The sequence below is a fragment of the Drosophila busckii genome, chromosome 3R, assembly GCF_011750605.1.
Source record: "Drosophila busckii strain San Diego stock center, stock number 13000-0081.31 chromosome 3R, ASM1175060v1, whole genome shotgun sequence".
In the NCBI taxonomy this organism is placed as follows: Eukaryota; Metazoa; Arthropoda; class Insecta; order Diptera; family Drosophilidae; genus Drosophila; species Drosophila busckii.
This window is the reverse complement of record NC_046607.1, coordinates 2,068,214-2,088,158: the sequence shown is the minus strand read 5'-3', so window position 1 is coordinate 2,088,158 and position 19,945 is coordinate 2,068,214. Positions and strand designations below refer to the sequence as shown.

General features: G+C 40.2%; 1 protein-coding gene across 4 annotated transcripts; it reads left to right on the top strand.

Moving 5' to 3' along the window:
- Positions 1-777: 777 nt before the first annotated feature.
- Positions 778-19,703, top strand: LOC108603614. Of its 4 annotated transcripts, none has more exons than XR_001915311.1 (8): positions 778-918; positions 9,217-10,029; positions 12,510-12,662; positions 14,081-14,221; positions 14,302-14,416; positions 14,876-15,063; positions 16,361-16,814; positions 17,770-17,856. XR_001915311.1 is itself a non-coding variant. In XM_017992564.1 (7 exons), exons 2-7 carry the CDS (start codon positions 9,357-9,359, stop codon positions 18,018-18,020), a joined length of 1,521 nt encoding a protein of 506 aa, XP_017848053.1. In that variant the 5' UTR covers positions 778-918; positions 9,217-9,356; the 3' UTR covers positions 18,021-19,703. The 4 variants fall into 4 exon arrangements, 2 of the variants coding, with proteins under 2 accessions (XP_017848053.1, XP_017848052.1); XR_001915310.1 differs by having other exon boundaries at positions 14,876-15,072; XM_017992564.1 differs by lacking the exon at positions 16,361-16,814 and having other exon boundaries at positions 17,770-19,703.
- The last annotated feature ends 242 nt before the right edge of the window (positions 19,704-19,945 follow it).

Here is a 19,945-nt window from a genome sequence, read left to right as displayed (position 1 = left end):
CATATTTTATTTTGCAACTTATTTAACTAGATTTTAATTAAAAGTTGCTGTCGTTTGAGCTGTAATTTCATTAGTGTGAGTTTACTTTGGCAATCAGTTTTAGTTTTGCATAAAATCTAGCAAACTATTTGTTCAAGTGTCAGCAGTAATAAGTAATTAACTTTGTTGAGTTAAATGTAAATGTTGCTTAAATATTTAATGCAAATTGTTAAACTTGTGTGTTTATGCCTGCAACAAAAGTCTGCGAAAGTTCAGAACCAGAGTACGGCCTAATCAAATACAAATCGTGCAGACACCCAGCACACACCCATGTATTATGGATGCGGCAATGTGAACTTTTAACTCGCTGCCTCCAGGTCCAGCTCAGAGCTGAGCATACCAAATGGCATTTGTGCCACATCACGCCCAAAGTTGATCAAACACAGAGACAAAACCCAGCCAGGCAGCTACAGCAGCTACAGCAGCTGTTGGCTGTTGGCTGTTGGCGACCTCCCTGCCCGACAATGCATGTAAAATTGACTAGGAAACATCAGAAAAAAACGTACTTGCCTTAACTGCTGGTCAATGTAAATAGTAGTACACTTGCAGTGGGCTAGAGCTTGTGGGGCCAGGCGGTGCTAGAGCGACTTGAGTAATAATGGCGCGGAAAGTGTGTCACATGCTCAGTGCTAAGGGCGCATGTCCTGTGAGCGTTGCTGCTTGTGTTGGTGAAAGTTACACCAATGCCAAAGGCTTGCGTTGAACTTGCATGCGCTTCAGTCAGAACGCAATTAGACGTTGTAGCGCGTGGTCGTGCATCGGGTCGAGCAAGAAAGCAATAAATAGCTAAAGCAACTACAACAACAAGAACAAGAACTAGAACTCGAACTAAGTAGCCAACAGCAATACAACAGCAGCAGACAGGCAAACGAGAAAATTGTGAGCAATTTTTATAATATTTTTGTATAGTACGTAAAACGCGCGTGTCGCAATGTCTTTGCATGTGTACGTGGCTATATGTGTGTGTGTGTGTGTGTGTGTGTGTGTGTGTGTGTGTCTGTGTATTCGAGTGAGTGAAGTCAGCAAAGAACAAAAAATAAGACAGCAAACTGCAAAAATCCACTAAAAGTAACTCAAATCAGGCGTGCAAAGTTTTGTTTGTTGACTTCTAAGCCTGGGCAACAACAACACGCACAGTGGTTAAAGTTACATATATTATGTCAGTTTTGAATACGCTCGCTCTGTTCACCTAACATAAATATATTTTTTAAAAGCAATCAGGTCTATATTTAAACAATATCGCTGCTAAAATAAAAGCAAGAGAGACTGAGCGTTAGCGTTCTATACGTATGTATGTAGATATGTACGTAGATGATGTGCAGAAAAAAATCAATGCCTTTGTGCAAAAATATATGCGATATAAGTATACGTGATATGCACATGTTACCATGTAGGCTATAAGGCAAAAATCCATATACTACACGCAGAAATCGAACAGCAGCGGTCTCCCCAAAAAGTCAAATAATAATAAAGCGAATTCTCACGTGACGCATAAAATACACACGCACATGTACAAACAGGCTAGTTTGCTCACCTGGCTACTCACGCACACACACGCATGCACATACACAAGGCTTCGCTTAAAGCAAGTGCAACTTATTAGGGCGATTTTGCTTTGCATACTTTTGAGAGCTAGCTTGAAACTAAACAAAAAATACTACTGCATACTTTCGAGTATTACTTGCCAACCAATAAGAAAATACAAAATTTGCAAAAGAAAATCCAATTACTTTGTAAATTAATTAATTAACTTAAGATTTTTTTAAGTAATTTCGAAAAATACGCTATGTAGATTTAAATTTTGTGCGAAATACTAAGAGCGCCCAATAACTGCCACAGACTGTGTGGCACACTCATTTGTTGCTCCCATTTTTGCATACATTGAACTTAATGAACTGCCGCTACGTGTGTGTGTCTCCGTGGTATCTGTGTGTGTGTGTGTGTGTGAGTGCGAGCTTACTGTATTTTGCTTTTTTAATAATTTAGCGCACTCAGCACTAAATGGCGCATTTAAAGTATAAAACGACAGGCGACCCACAATATGCGACGCTAAAAAAAACACACAACCAAGTTATTTTATTCCAAGTGCCTATAAAGAACTGCTTTCAAAAATTATAAAGTATTCTAAGCAAAGCTTGCTTTAAATTGAGGTCTGCTGCTGTAGAGAATTGGTTTTCTTTTCTGTTTGGCAAGTGCCAAACTCCCTTTTAGGCAAGTACTGTGTGTGTGTGTGTGTGTGTGTGTGTGTGTGCAATAACAGCCCCGAGGCAGAGAGGCACACTAACACAGTTTGAGCCCTATGCTGTGACTGCTAAGGACTACGTCATCCTGGCGGCCTGGAGCTGCCATTGCCATTTTGGTTGCCTTCTGCTACGGCTTCTGTTATTTCATGTTTCTCTTTTTTTCTTCGTTCAAGTTTGCCTCCAGCAACGTCGTCACATTTGCGCATTCACAATCACATCGCGTGGCATAGGCCTGGCCTCCACTAACACACACACAGACACACACAGACACACATTTATAGCAAGTGGAGTTATACGAACTCGCCTCGAGCTCTTTGGATCGATTTGGCATAGACATTGCGGCAGCTGCTGCAGTTTGAGTTGAGTTGAGTTTTGCGGCACGAATCTGCAAGCGCTGCAAGCGCCACATCCACGTCAAATACGTCATCAATAGCAGCGGTAGTAACAAATCGAATTTAGGCTTAACTAGAGACAGCTTTAGAATATTTATATAGCCAGCTTGTCTTCTTAAGTGTGAGTGTATGGATGTGTGTGTGTGTGTGTGTGTCTTGATTGTGCTGTCAAGTGTTGCAGTAAATTTCGACATCATCAATGCATGACCCTTGACCTTAGCAGACACCATGTGCCACACAATACTACGTATGGCAGTCTTAATGTTCGGCATTTATTTTGAGTTTCGATTTCCTGCTGCAAAATCATTTGCCATCAAATCGCATGTCGTCTGCATTTGCTGCCTCTGGCTTTGCCTTCGACCCGGCCAAAAATGCTTGTCGCAGAGTTTTGCGTTTATAATTTATATTACTCGTTCGCTTCCCCATTGTTTTTCTGCAACGCGCTCGTTTGGCCTTGTCTTAGATGTGCCGCATTTATCTCCACGTCTCTGTGTGTGTGTGTGTGTGTGTGTGTGTGTGTGAATATGCCCAGTGGCATTTGGCGCGCTTGCCGCCCCAGGGACGGATTCTAGGCACATTTTATGACTATTAAAATATGCATTTAAATATATACAAGTACGAATAACTGTATATGTATATGTTTAGGCAGTGCCTATGTGCTGGAAAATTGAAATTGTGCGGCTATTTACTGAGAGCTCTTGGCGTTGATTGCCGTTACGCCCCATTGCCTGGCACATGACTATAATAATAATGATTGCAATTTTACGACCTAAGCCCAAGATAAATTGATGTGCCAGATCCACTGTAAATGTAACTAAGTTTTGCTTTTGTTTTGTTTTGTGCTTGGCACTGCAATTCCAAACGACTTTTGAGGGCCACCACGATGAACTTATGCAGCATTAACTAATATAATTAGTTGGCCAACTTGTTTAAGTGGCACCACTGCCTGTTTTTGTGTATAGCAGGTAGGCAGCTTAGTCTAATTGCTGTTATTAATTTGGCCAGCAACCCCACAAGTAGAGTCTATGAATTTGTCTTCTTGCCACATAATATGCTAACATGTGGCACTTAAATGACTGCCACACACATACATACGCAGCGACTTGAAGTTGGTTGCTTGGTCGGCTGGCCTATTTTGCTGATGACACTAAAACCACTTGAACTTTCTGTGCGTATGTGTGTGTGTGTGGGTGTGTGCAAATAAAGCAGCACGTGTAGCATATTAAATGTACTACAAAAGGTGTAAATGCATATGTGTGTGTGTGTGTGTGTGTGTGTGTGGCTTTCTAAGTGTCTAATGCGCAATTAAATTGACAAATCATGGCCGCTTTGACATCCTGTTGTGCGCGCTGCAAACTAAAGCAAACAATAAAATTGCTGAGCAGCTGCAAAAAAGGATTTCAATTTGATAACAAAATCTTGCTGCATTGGCGAAATGCGTGCGCTGGCTATGGCCTAATGCACTCACGTGTGCTTTCAAAACTTGGCCACGCCCACCTATAAAAATATTGCACGCTACACACGCAGCCAGAGGCAAAGCGCAGTCACATCCGCAGCCACATCCGTTGCCATGTTGAGTGCCACATACATATGTGTGTGTGTGTGTGTGTGAGTGAAAATTGAAAGCTAGTCTGAGCGACTTTCTGAATAGCTTTTGTGCTCGCAAGCGCAACAAACGAGTTTAATGGATTGCGCTTCTTTCGGGGAAATTGCGTTTAAATTAAGAAAACACTGCCGGAGTCGCCAAAGTGCCCAAGTTGCGCTTATAATATATTTAAGCTGGCATTTATGCAAATGCAAATCGTCAATAATCATGCACATGTTGACATAAATTAAGCAAACTTTGCAACCGTTGCGCATCGTTGCTTGCTCATAATTGCGTTCAACGCTTGACTGCGGTGCAATGGTGCGTATGCGTAATGCAGTTGCCAGCAAACTGGGCTCAAGCAAATGTCAAGCGCTGCAAGCTAATGGCCATGCATTTATTTATTTTGTGTCAAGCCAAAGGTTAAAGTTGCCAGCTGATTTAGCCAATCACAATGTTGCACCGTAGCGCATCCGTTTGCCTTTGGCTTGGCGCTGACTCGGAAACGGAAATGCACAACAGGCGAAAAGCAATGGCGACAAAACAGGCAACTGAGCAATGGACATGCATCCGCTTCAAGCTTTAGCCGACCAGCTAAATCAACTAAAGAATCTCTTGTTCCAGGCTCAGCCTGTCAACTGTGGACTGTTCGGGACTACGGACTTGCTGCCCTGGCTAATTGACTCTCTATAGGCAGCGCAGTGTAAATGGCGACAGTTTGCTTTAGCAACAGCAAAGGGCGGGCGGGCGGTAGATCGGTCGGTCTGTTGGTTATGTGGACTGCGAGCAGAAACCGTCGCTTGCCACGCCATGTTTCGTGATTTGTGAATTTCCCAAGCAGTTCCATATATTTTGCGTTGTTACCAAAAAGAGCCAACAAAAATAAACCCCACAGTAACGTAGCTGGAACTACGCCTACAACATGTATCGCTCACGCCACATCCGTTCCGTTATTTGTTGTTGTTGTTGTCCTCGGAGCTTAGCTGTATTTGCTTGCAAACGAACGACAAAGCCAACTAGCAATAGTTGATTCTATATATTCGCATTTTTCAACATTTTATTTATGGCCTTTCATGTTGTTGCCAGTTGCCAGTTGCCAGTGAGTAACAAAAGTTACTACAGTTCTATCGCAGACTAATTGCATGGCTCAGATTTCGAAAATTTCCACTTAGTCGTCGCTAAATTAATTCATAATACTCACAGCATAAGCACAACGCACTTAAATTGCGATTGCTTATGCTTGTTGCTGTTGTTGGACTGTTGCATATACACAGCATGTTATGCTTGGAGGGTGGCCTGAAATCCTTTGCCCCTGGCGACGGCATGTAGGCCAATTTACCAACATGCGATATATGTGTGTATGTGTATACATATATAATTAAGTTGTTTTATATATAAAGTTGGAAATTCGAAGCTGGCGCGTAATGTGATTTTACCATGAATATAATACACAAACAAACAGCAAACAAACAAACACAAAAAAACAAAAACGAACGGTAAACTCTGTGAAATGTAAATAGTTACGTCGCCATTGACACAGCTGCTTTGGATTCCATGAATCAGTGCTAATGCTCTGTAGCAATTAAAAGCGCTAAATATACAAGTTTAAAACAAACTGTGACATTTACAGTTCACTCTCATTGCATTGCATTTCATTTACGCCCCATCCATTTAATCTTCGCTAACAGTAAAGCGCAAATTAGCTGCCAGCGCCATTTTGCCAATTCACTTGTCAAAGTGGCCACGTTTTCAATTCAATTTGCACAATCAACAGTTTGCCATTTGCCAGTTACTTTAGCACACAGAAAACCCCCAAAAGTTTGACCATTCATCCATTGATTGTGTTCATTAGATAAGTATTCAGCAGCAGTGACCTTAATGCTATTGGGACTTCCGCTAAATAGTGAGCATGCCGTTAGAAATTTAATATAAATGAACCTGCCCTGATACGCATCTTTTATTTCTATTAAGTGAGCAGAGCTTTGCGACGCAAGCATTTAAATTAACGGCACTGCAGTAATTATAAATATTTGGGATGCTGACCCTTTGAAGTTTTTCGCAAAATGTCTATAAAAGTTATAAATCGAAGCCTATACAGTTAGTAAACATTTCCGCCTGCTGAATGAGCTCAATATTCGGAAAACCTTACCAAAAGTTTACTGATCACACAGTCACATAAGACAAACAAAAAACAATTAACAATTGCAGAAAAGGGAGCAGTAGCTGGAAAAGGACGCTGTAATTTTAGGTTGGTAAATGACTCAAAGGATTTTTATTTTTTCACTTATATTTTTAACAAAGCAGTAAATGAATCTATGTTCTGTTAGCTTAATATTTTATTGGCGGCAGCCCCTAATTAGACACTGACTGTGCTCTCCTCTGTCGCCTTACAATTTTTTATATTGTACAACCAAATTGCCTCAACTGTCTACTACACATTATACAATTTTCATGCCTGCAATACGAGAGTCAACAAAGTCTTTGTTGCAGTTTAAAATTGAACAATTGAACTATTTTAATTCCAAATGAAAATATGCCAAACTATGTGTTGAAACTTATAGAAAGCTTAGGAAAGCGTATTTTCGTGTTGGGCTGCTTCCAGTTTAGCCTAAGGGCTTGATTTTTTATTTCTATTATAAGTTTATTGGCGCATTAAAAGCGCTTGGCCGTCCAACGAGGCGAATGAATTTCTAGTGGGCATTAATTTTTATTGAACGCCTGCTTGTCGGACAAGCCATTTCGATTGCATTCCAAGTGTGCAGTTTGAGGCTGCTGCCAAGCAATTTGTACAACGCATATAAATCATGAGCGCTTTGTTTGCGGGCTGGACGGGATTTCATTCTAGAGCACACAGACGCAGGCCCAGGCACAGGCACAGGCACAGGCAGAGCGTTGTGTATGGTCTAAATTAAGGGCCCTTAAGATATGCGAATGAACTGCGTCTATTTGTCGGCTTGGCACGCTTTTGTGAGCTTTGTGTCTGTGTGTGTGTGTGTGTGTGTGTCTTAGATTCTGCGCTCAGATTACTTACATCAGCAATCAATAAACTTTGACACAAATACATATGCAAACGCATTGAAAAGCTGGCATTAGGCCAAAGTGCGTTCGGCACACTGCCAAAAGGAAAGATTAAAGAAGGAAATCAACATGAAAATCGAAGCACTTCATAATGTTTGAAATGTGCACTAAATGTTTAACAACATTTTTAATGAACATCAATTTTGAAGCGTTGCCTTATGTAATTTGAACCACTGTGCGGCGTATGTGCTAAGCAAATGCGTTGCTTCAAATTTGTTGCTGTCTCTGTGTGTGGCGCATTGTTTGCGCCCTGCAGGCGGCAAGACACACACACACACACACACACACACACGCACACATGCAAACAACACACATGTGTGCCTTTGCTATTGTTTGCAGAATTTATTGCACGAATTTCTGAATTGGCTCTTTGGTTTCTGGTGTGTAGTTTTATTTTTATATGCACATCCTTAGACAAATAAAACGCATATAGTATAGAAAGCTCTCTGGGCTTAGGCCCCAACGTCCTTGGAGCTCTTATGCTGAAACAATAGCAATAGGGCCATAAGTATTTATTGGCCCAGGCTGCATTATTATGATCATTAAATGGTTGTCAGCCATTGGCTGTTGGGCAGGTGTTTGCTTTTGCTTTGCTCAGCCTGCGGCTAATTAGCGCGCCATTTCAAAACTCCGCACATTACGTATACGTCCTGTCTTTTGTGCTGCCTGTAATTCGCTTTTGTGTGACAGGCGATTGTCTCATCAACATGCTGTTACGCAGACACTTTATAATATTGCGCATACGTAGCGTTTGACATTTATTTATTACACCGCACGCCCGCTTCCAATGGCGTCACATAAATTCATGCCAAATGCCCAATAACAAAAAACAATTTGCTGGCACATGCAACACGTTTCCGGCACATCAGCGTCGCTTCATGCGTCGTGGCATGCGTCGCGCATTATGAGCTGCTGTCATTGGCAGCATAACTGTTAATTCCCGCATATAATGCGACAGGCGCATAAATTAATAGCCGACTTATGGTAATGCCAAGTCTCTGTGGTGTGCCCATGTTAAATCCCGACTCAAGCCTGCGGGGATAGATTTAAAATCGCCCCCACAAATTGTCTGTGTGTGTTGCTGACGTCATAGGCTTATAAATAATAAAGTCTGTAGCTGGCTGTATGTGTGTGTGTAAATAAATAATGTGGCAAGCGCTTAAAACGTTGCAGCAACGCAATAAGCGAGCCATATTGATTGAGTTGGCTAAATGCATTTAGGCTAATAACTGCAATATAAAATAAAAGCGCGCTTAGCCTGGATACATATGCACATACAAATAGTATGAGTTATGCATATGCGTGTGGCAAGCAACAAGCGACGTTGCATGCGGCAGTTGCATGATTTATTTAATGTCATAAATTGTGTGCAAGCGCGCATACAAAAATCCCAGCACATTAATTAAATAGAATTATTCAAATGTTCATTTAAAGGCTTAAATGATGGAAGTCGACAAAAGCAATTATAAGCTAAAACCCCACGTGTTTATGTATGCATGTGTGTGTGTGTGTGTGTCTGTGTGTGTGACCTTAATCCAATTAGTTGCTGATTCCCCAATTTGCTGTCAGTCAATTTAATTTGGCTCGACCAGACTCAAGGACACTAAAAGCTTTGACAGCTCTCGTGTTGGACATGGACAAGCCGTCAGTCCATCGTCCATCAGGTTGGCTTGATTTGCTTGGTCTCGGTTTCGGCATCGGTTTCAGTTTCAGTTTCAATTTCATGCGCCTGGCACTTTCGGAAATTGTTTCAGCGTGTCGGTTTGTAATTTCACACGCAGTTAAGTGATTAGGCCCCCACCCGAGTTGGCGCCCATAGGCTTTACTGTAGTTTTTGTGACTTGTTGAAACTAAAAACTTTGATTTGCTTTGTTTGCAGAGCGCCGCGAGCAGAGCCACAGCCATCCATGCTACAGTCCCAACAGTCAAGTGAGCCAGTGTGAGTCAGGCGAGGGCGCTTGAATTCGACGCAACCATTTGTGGCAGCATGGATGAGGAGCACGACGACGATCGAATAATATGAGATTCGATGGGGCCTTAGAGCCCCGTCAGCAAGGAGCTGCCATGTTGCAGTGCCGTTTAACAAATGTTGGTGAAAAATGTGAGCTACAACAGCAGCAGCAGCAGCAGCAACAACAACAATCCGCTGCTGAGGATGACGAGACAGCAGTAGAATCAGCAGTCAACAACAGCAACAATCGCCGCTGGGCAGCAACTGCACAACAAGCTAAACACTTGTCGCCCAGTCAGGCGCCACTAGCAACAGCAACAGCAACAGCAACAGAAACAGCAACAGCAACAGCAACAATAACACCAACCACAGCAACAGTAACAACAACAAGCAACATAAACTTGCACTTAAGCAGCATTGAGCGCGTCGCAGCAGCAGCAGCAACAACAACATCGAATTGGCGCGACATTGCTGCGTTACTAAAAATGCGTGCCCAGCAATCGTTAATGCTAATGGCTCGACGGGTCAGTGGTGCCTGCCCTAAGGCTAAGGGTGGTAGTGGTAGTGCCAACTTGCCCCACATGGAACGTGCTCGCGCTCGCCACAGCGCCTTCGCTTCTGCCCTGTGCCTGATTTCCGTTGCGGCGCTGCTGCCGTCGCTTGGTCTGGCCGATGACGGTGACAATTTCTTTGCGGTTAATGGCTTCAGCGTGGGTCCCGAGACAACAACACCCGAGTTTGGTAAGTTAATACCGGTCGAGATATGCTCCCAGGCCCCAAAAGCCTTGAGTCCTGGCGTCTTGCTCACGTCCTTATCGCTGCCGTTCTCAATTGCACAACATGCAAATTCATTACGTCATCATACACAAACAAACACACACATACATACATTTCTTAATTTGAGTTATAACAAAGCAAGTTTTTCAACAAATTAAATTTACATGCAAATTGAAACGGCGTTTGATTAAAGTAAGAATTAATAACAGCTTGAGTTTGAAGTAAATTGATTTAGATTAGGGAAACTTTCAAATAAAATAAACAGATTTTATAACCATTGAAGACTGCTGGCTTAAAGCTTGAAATACAAATAAATCACAAGCATCAAATCATAAATCATGCAATATAAAAACACAGTTGATGCCCTAGTAGTTGGGCTATTGCTTTAGTCCTGCCCGATATGCAGTGCCATAAATAAATTGCTCTTTAATGAGCAACTGCTGCTGCTGCAAAAAACCTTCTCCTAACCATCAACCCCAGCCTCAACCTCAGTCTCAGCTTCAGCCTCTAACCACTGCAGTTACATGATGAAATTGCACTGTTCAAATAAGCAAAAGTTTTTCTAATTATAAATGTTGATGTGTGTGTGTGTGTGTGTGTGTGTGAATTTTGTATAATTATAAACGTTGCTGGGTATGTGTGTGTGAATTTTGTATTAAATGTTGGTTCATCAACTATCTGACATTTACAATCGCTTATATTTTGTAGCCCATTGTTGTTTAGTTTGATTTGTTAGTCCAGACTATGATAAATGAGATGTTCACAGTAAACGCTCACTAAATATAAATTTCGTAATTAATATACTTTTAAAATTATTATTTTTAGGCTCTCAATGTAATCATTTTTCGCTTACGTTTTCTATTACTGTTTCAAGCTATAGTTTTATATTGGAGTCTTGAGGAAATTCCACAAATAAGTTGGATAAATCAAAAGTTAAACGGTCTCCGGTCACACTAATTTTATTTTAAAAAATTCTATTATCATATATCGAATTTACAATGTAAGACGTACTTATATAGTTTCTGTTTTTCTATTTCGAAATGTATATTAGTATTAAATTTCGTTGGTTTCGGTGTACATTTTCCAGTCTTCACTGTAGTGTACCCAACTAAGCCCCAAACGAAACTGACACCTTGGTAATCTCTAGGTTTGAAAAGGGTATCTCAACATACATATATATGTATATATACATATATGTAGAAAATGTTTGTGTCTTTGGGTCAGCAGTGGCAGTTGCTGCCTTCCGTTTTGCTTTGCCCACTTTGTCAACACTTTTAGCAAATTTGCTGGCTGCTGGCTGCTGGTTGCTGGTTGCTGGTTGCTGCAACGTTGCCACAGCAACCGAACATTGCGGCAGCAGTTGCTTTTTCTGTTTAGTTGCAATTTGTTTAGGGTCTGCATCTATTCATAGCCAGTTGCTGTATTTAAAAATAAACCGCAAGCAAATATGCTGACGCACACACACACACACTCGTATATATGGGTGTGTGTGTGTGTGCTTAATGGCGCAACCTTTGGCAGCGCAGCCATTTTGTTTTGTCTTTGCGCTTCCGTTGGCTTAAATGCGCGGCCGTGGCACGGCATCCGCTCCAGCTATCGTCATTGCCATCGCCATCGCCATCGCCATCTCCAGCGTCATCGTCATCGTCATCTTCATGGCGGTTGAGCGTGGTAATTATGGTGGCACATCAAGAGCAGCGCGAGTGAGGCAAGCATTGTGGCATATGCCGTAATATTAACGTTAAGGACAGGCTCAGTTAAAGGTACGAGTACAAGTCAATGCTATGCTATACCTACTGGCTTGACGTTGAGATTTTTGCACACATTGTTGGACGCCAGTTCCGCGCCCAAGTTGCTCCCAAGTGCTTAATTAAGATGTGAAAGAGCCACGGGCCCGCGAACTCAACTCAATTCGTAGGCTCTATATGTATGTGTCTGGGGTGGGGTGGGGTGGGTTTCATTTCATACAAACTTAATGAAGAATATGCCGCTTACACACACACACACACACACACACTCACCTGCCATGTGCACGGCTGAAGAGCGCTTCAGCTGTAGCTGTACTCCCAACCCTTGAGAGCCGACGCGCCGCAAGCCCGTAAAAAACAACAACAACAACAACAACAGCAAGAACAATAAACAGCATATTCTTTTTTGTTTTTGTGTATTTTTGAGCCTTCCCAGCTGACAGGCGGAGGCCAAGAGATTTATACATGAATTTACATTTTAATCCGCCACTAAGCCTCTTGGGATCTCAGAAATACTTTGCACTTGTTTTTGTTTGCCATTTCCGTTCCTTGGCTGTTCTTCTTGTTGTTATTGAAATGTTAAGTTTGTTGCGGCTGCATTATAAATTTTACACGCGGGATTTGACGGCACACATGTGCCTAAGCTTAAACTAACTTGCCGCGACGCTTTCCTTCTTCTTCTTCTTTTTATTTTAGATTACGCTAGTCGTGGGCAGAAAAAGTTTGGAGACAAATGCGAGAACACCTTGGAATGCGGCTTTCCTGGCTCCATATGCGATCCCAAGAAGAAATCCTGTCAGTGCACCGAGGATCTGCATGTTACCAACCACTTTGATAAATGTGGCAAGGGTAAGTGTCTGTCTGTGTGTGAGTGTGTGGGCCACAGTTTGTGCAATCTATCTGCAGCCTGTCAGTCTGCCAAGTTTTCATTAAAATAAAATGCATTGCCTGCAATCAAATCTCCCAGTAGTACGACGTTGATTACAACATGGCGAGCACTGCAAATTAAAAAGTGTAATGAAAATAATAATAAAATCAACTTGGCAAGAGGGCAGAAGGCTCTGACTTAATCCATAATTGACTTATGTGCCCTCAACCAAAGACATTGTAAATTGAAATCAAATTGCAAGCTGATTGCAGTTAAGCAACGTTTATCGTTGATTGACACATTTATAATATTAGGGATATCAATGAGTCATAGCTATAAATGGAAAAGTGTAAATATTATTTATATTATATGCATATTGCAAATTGGGTTACTTGCCCGTGCGACAATCAAGCAATCAATCTTGTTTATTTAACATTTGAAAGCTCAGAGTATCGCTGATAAGCATAATAAAAAATAATGGTAATTTGTCTTAGTATTTGTAATTAGTTATTGCAATTGCAACATATCATATTAATTTAGCTATTTCTAGAATATATAAATCCATTTTGAAAAGGGTACAATAATCAATTGATTACTAAAACTTGTTAGCATTTTTTGACATTACGAAATCCGAGGATAATTCTTATAATTAGATATTTTTTATCACTTAAAGAAATAAATGTATTTTATAATATTTTTTTATATGTAGGAACAACAATTACTAACTTTTATGATATGTGACTAATTATTTTTCGATTTTACTAAAGTGCCCATAATCAACTAATAATTAATTTACATCCAAATTAATTGTTTTTTAAATAATTGAATTATTTGAAAAATAAAAATAATCTAACTGCCCATAGTTGTGATTGGTAAATACGTACATATAAATTATTGAGACGAATTACCAGTTAGATTAAAAACATGTCATAAACCATTTGTACGGGGTCTCTTGCCGTCGGTGACGTCCGACTGTGATTTCCTCATTAGCAACAGCTGCAGCTCTGAATATCTTATGCAATCCTTTCGATTCCAAAATAACTATGGTACCCAGGCATTCCCCATGCTTATATTTGCACACATGCTTAAATAAAATGTGAGAATAGCCTTTGTATGGCGTTGGATTCTTGTGTTTGCTCAACCCCCGTTATCAGCATATAAAGCCAACTATAAAAATATTTGTGCTTCAGTCATCAAACTGTCAACAACGACAATCGACAGTGCCCAGACCCTAATACCATGCCCGGGCTTGGTGTTAATGGCAGAGAGTTGTAAGCAGACTGGAGCACCATAGGGCAGGGAGTATGTAAGACAAGTGTATGAATCATATATTTCATGGCCAGCCAGTCACTGTGGCATAGTCACTATATGGATGTTTACCGCTCTGTTGTACTTTTAGCTGCCGCCGTCAACGAGTCCTGTTGGTTCAACGAGCAGTGCGAGGCCGTATACTTTCAGACGGAGTGCCGAGATGGACGCTGCATTTGTCGGTTTGAGATGTCGCCCATTTGGGGCAAGGATGGCTCTGTGGAGTGCAAAGGTTGTTGGACTTGCTTATTGTTTGCATTTATCGAATGTTCTTGAATAATTGTAACTGTGCGTGTGTGTTTGTTTTTGCAGGACGACAGGACAAGCGTGGACCCGAGACGTACATTGATCCGGCCATGATTGGTGTGCTGGTAGGCATGGCATTGATGTTTATTATTATTTGTGTCGTCCTGCGATTGTTTAGCCAGTGAGTAAATTGTAATGCAAACATTTCCATCCAACACACACACACACACACACGCACTCAATCAGAAGACAGTTGAAGCTGTGGCAAAACCTTAACTTGGCTGTCAGCGCTTAGCATAAACTAATTGGGTCAACGTTGCTTTTCTGCAAACTTGTCTATGAACGTGCCACGTGTCCTTGTCCTTTGCTGGCAGCTTCCAAATTTGATCAGCAATTAATTTCACTTAAATGAGCAAATAATTTGTGCGCATTAATTGGCAACAAATGAACAGCCACGTTGCACGTTCGCACTCAAGCAGACACGCCACGCCCCCAGCCCACGCCCACGGCTACGCCCAGCTTTTATACGCACATCATCATGAACATTTGCCAAACTCTATTTGCTAGTTGTGCGCTCTCAATGTATCCCCACCCCAAATAAACTAATCCAAGCACTCTCTTGCTTACGCTACTCAACCAGGGCACGTTGGCGTGAGAATCGCACCATCTTCAATACGCCCAATCCGCGCCTGATGAACGTTTCTCTGCTGCGCGATAGCAAGCTGCTCCATGGCCAGGAGCGACGCGGCTCCCGCATGTCGGTGCGTGCTCCATCTCGCCAGCCGAGCATGGCCTCACTGCGTCCACACTCGCCGAACCCTTCGCTAGGTAAGACAGGTTTGTATTCCATTCACGGGCTTCTTTATACAGCACCTACCAAACTCAACGCAGAGCTTTTGATTTGAAATTATTACCTTACATGAATTATTTTTTTCTATATATTAACTCAACTGAACAACGAAACAGTCCATCAGTCAGTCATTAAACCAAAAAACAAACAATTTATGATAGTCTCTCTTCTTATAACTATGTGAGCAGGAGCCGTTTATTGACACTTATTTACTTTTGAAACACATTGATGGTAATTTATCTATAAGAAGATAAGATTATAGTCCAATTAGAGCGCTGCAATCTCTAACAAGTAGATTCGATACAGTACAATCTCGAGACTACGAATAGATTCTCCCAAAATATGAAATTATCTGAAAATTAAAATATTTTATAAAAGCTCATAGATTCTTAGGTTTTAGGGTTTTGAATTTGTATTAATGAAGTTGAAAATTAAAACCGTTTTATTTACCTTCACTCGAAGACGAAAATAAGATAAAAGAAACAATAGTTATTAATCCAAAAAAAAAAAAAATGACTGAGAAGAATTAAATATTTGATAAAAAATGATTAATTATTTTTATTTTAAGCATTTTGGGAATTGCAATCACTGTCATTTTCTTTTTTAATTAAAATAATGAACTAAAACTACAGCATTATCCAAACTATTTTGAGTAGGTTAACTATCGAGTGTCTACTGTAATTTTGTTTTTTTTTCTTTCAAAATGAAATCACAGAGATTAATAAAGGTAAATTTCTCTACCCATTTCTGCAATTAATACAAGACATAAGTAGTACGGCTGATAACTTTGAATAGATAATTGAGAAGATTTATTTTTGTGTACAGCATTGTATTTTATAACTTGCAATACCCTAAGGCAAACTAAGAAAAAGAGAGAGAAATTCTTTGGGGCTCAATCAAGTTGAGTGATGTTTTAAGCCGCGTATTTCATTTATCTTTTGCCTCTGGCTATTCGTTGTTGCTGCTTACCGTTATCTAGAGCCCAGTGGACAGTTGCTTTCAATTACCTTTTGAGTTAATTTTATTGTCGTTTGAGTTTTATGTCGCGTTGCCAAAACAATAAACGTAAATACAATACTATTTCTTCTTCTTCTCCTTTTGCTCGCTCGCTTGCCTTGTCGCAATTTTATTTGACTTTTGTGTTCTTCTTCTTGCTGCTGCTACAACTTGAACTTCTTGTTGCTGTTCCTTCATTCGTTTGCTTCTTTTCGTTTTCATGTTAAAATAAATAAATAAAATAAAACAAAATATATACATACATATGTACAATGTAAGGTCGCATGACACGCTCGAAGAGCAACACGCGTTCCAGTGATTCCCGTGTCAGCGACGTTTCAAACTGTTCACGCTTGCTGGAGCATCCCAGCGCCGCCAGCCAGCACAATGTTGTCCATAGCCATTTCTTGCCCTACGTGCCAACGACTACTGCAGCAGCCTCCAGTACAAATGCCAGTGCCAGTACCAGTGCCACAGTAATCACAACAAATGCTGCTCAAGCAACCACGCCTACGCCTACGCCTATGCACCCACACACGCATACGCATTCGCATTCGCATCCGCCAGCCTCATCCATCACCGTTACAACCACGTACGTGTCGTCGCCGGGCACAGCGCCCGATTGCGGCATGTCCGCCAGAGCAAACAAGTTTTAGTCCGTCAACTTCAATGCCGAAAGCAGCAGGCGCGGCACACAGTTTACTCAACAGTGCACAGTTCACGGGTCGTGGAGGTATGCGCTCTGTTCTGTTCCCATAGTCTGCCTAGTTGTTCTACATGCGTTAGTTGTGCTCCCATGTGCTGTAGACACTTTGTGCTCCAACGTAGTTGCTGTCATTCTTGTTGTTGTTGTTGTTTAATATTGTTGTTGTTGTTCCAACTCTGTAAGAGTTGCAGTCAACTCAGTCCAACACCCACACACCCTACACAACACAAACATACACACACATATGTATTTGTAAAAAGACACACACAGAAGAACACTGAGTTAACATTTGTCTGTTAACAGCTCACATCTTACAATTAGTCTTAAAAACGTAACACAAACGAATCAACATTTTGCTGTAAGCCATACAGTGCTAACATTTGACTGTTAGCAGCTAACATTTTAGTCCTAAAAACACAACACAAACAAATTAACTTTAATTGAACGTAAGCCAGTTAACAGTACTGTTGTTAGCTAACCCATTAGTCTGCCTGTTTGCTGCTCCTTATAATTATATTTATACTTATACTTATACTGAAATCTATAAGACTTTCCATAGATCTCTACACCTGAATATACCTACATACATTCAAAACTTTTACTTTATCTTATACATTATACTTTGCTCTATGTTTTCATACTCTACGCACGTTCTTCAAGCTTTTCTTCCTTTCTGTTTCTTTTTTCAGTTTAGCTAAATTATAAGCTTGGCATTAAGTTTTCATTTCTAAAAAAAAAAATAAAAGTACGCGTAGTTTCCAAGTGCTTACTCTACTGCTAGTTATCTCTCTGTAGTCTTTTGTGAATTGGCTGGCAGCTGCCGCAAGTTTGTAGCGAAGCTTGCAGCAGCTGCAACACGCCAAACCGCCCACAAAACGGTGGGTGTCCTTGTCTAAATTACTGTTGTTCCGTGCTGCGTAGTGTAGTTCTACAATTTGTGGCAGCAACATTTGCTCTAATATATGTTTTCAACGCTCGACAGGCTCGCAGTCGGAATCTCGTGGAAGTGCCAGCAATGCTTCGGCCACATCGGTGCGCTCCAATCGCAGCAACTCTGTGGCGCCTGGCAAGGTGTCCAGCGCTGGACATCATGAGCGTCACGGCTCCTCGCATCGCCAGCATCACGCGCAGCTGCAATCGCCGCAGGAGCAGGCGTCCCTGATAACCAACATCACAACGAACCCAGTGGCCGAGAGTGTGACCGTGGAGATTATTGAGCCAGGCACCAAGTAAAAAGCAAACAAGAAACAACAAACAACAATTTCTATATACAATTATATGCAGTATATGCAATACAAGAACACTATAAAGCGAGTCAACCAATTGTCGATATCGTCGTTTAATATGCACGCGATAATAAGGCCCGATAAGTTGCCATTGTTAGTAGACCCTTTTTAAGAAAAGCCCAATGTAATGGACAATTTTTGACAAAACAATATTAAAGCGTTTAACAAAATTTTTCTGCCACATAACAATCTACACAATAATGCTAATAAATACATAAAAACAAAATATATAAGCTCACACACACACACACAAACACACCGTATAAAAATACTTGAAATGAAAAAAAACTTGCATAACAAATTCATACAACTCTATTTTGTTCAAACCAAAAAAAGAATAAGCAATTTAATTAAATATTATATATCGCATACTTTGACAATTTATATAGAACTTTAAAGCTTTTGGGTTTAACGCTTTGAGAACATATAGACAGACCCTACTACGCCTAAACACATACTTATATACAGTTATACATACTAGTATACAAATATACAGCTATATAGAGCAGTAGTTTTTGGTAGTCGTAAAGGGAAAGCATACAACATTGCCAAAAACCAAACATAACAACAATAACAAATAGTAGTCAGCACAACCAAAGCTAAATACATACATACCTATGTACAATGTACTATGTACATAACGCACAACGCCTTATCTATTTACATACGACTAAGAGATTAGTATGTACTTTAAAGCAGCCGCTAGCTAATGAAATTATTAAGCAATTTTAATGCTGCTGTAGCGCTCTCTATATAAAATTGAATACAATTACGAATTATGATAGCCAACCAAGGATAACACACAAATTGCAAGAAATAAGTATTTACAACCTCGGGACCATATTTTATAATCAAAATATGCGTTTCAAATAGCGAAGCACGCACCTTTAGTTTTCACAAAAACGAAACAAAACCGTGTAACCGTACTTTAAAGTTTAAACTAATGTTTAAAATGCTGGCTGAACTAACGTTTAGGGAACACCAATTAAAAACCTAAATAAGTCTAAGCATATAGCGCTAATTATAACTAAATTGACTTCCAATACAAATATTTCAGTTCTGATCCGTTGATTTGTCAAGTTGAGTTCGGCACTGGACGTGCCGCGAATAGGGGAAGATTCTTAGTACGCCCAGTGCGGTTCTTGACCAAGCAAGCATCCATAGTAATTAGAAAGCTGTTATCGTATGATTATGATAAGGTACCATATATATTTTGGGTTTATTATCAGCGAATCCACAATGAAAATATAAAATACTCTCATTTGCTTTTGTGCTCAATCAAAGAAGCTTAACTGTGAGAAACAACAAAGTGAAATACAAAATGTGTTTGGAAATAAATAAAAATACTCAACATATAAAGAGGAAACCAAAACCCTAATGAAACAAAGCTCTCAAGGGTACGTACAATTTAGTAGCGCGTAAATGAAAAAAAAAAAAAAAACAAAAGTAAATTAATATTATGCTTAATAAATACAACTAGCTAATTACGTCTTACAATTAAACTTAAAAACAACGTTTTATTCAAGTTGCATCGAATTTTTCTCAAAAAACAGCAATCAAACAATCTTATTTCTAGGACATACTAATACATACATAGCATATTTACATTTCCTAAGCACAAAATGCGAATGAACAAGAAAACAATTTGAGCTTTGAGATTTGGGGAAGGATTTCAAGGCTTGACATTGTTTTGCCTGATACAACAGATACATATGTTTAGGCACAACTTATACCTAAGCTTAAAATAATAATATATATTATCTATATACATCATATTCCGAACACGGATTTTTCTATCAACAACAAGAACAAAACGTTGAAGGCAGACTTTTTAAAAATCAACTCGAAAAAATGTAAGCAAAAAGAAGAATA

Bases quoted from the DNA above. Each gene is read 5' to 3' on its own strand.
- LOC108603614 (XM_017992563.1), top strand. From the start codon at position 9,357: ATGAGATTCGATGGGGCCTTAGAGCCCCGTCAGCAAGGAGCTGCCATG. The intron at 12,663-14,080 runs GTAAGTGTCTGT...TTGTACTTTTAG, and splicing joins CTTTGATAAATGTGGCAAGG to CTGCCGCCGTCAACGAGTCC. The intron at 15,073-17,769 runs GTTTGTATTCCA...AACGCTCGACAG, and splicing joins CCCTTCGCTAGGTAAGACAG to GCTCGCAGTCGGAATCTCGT.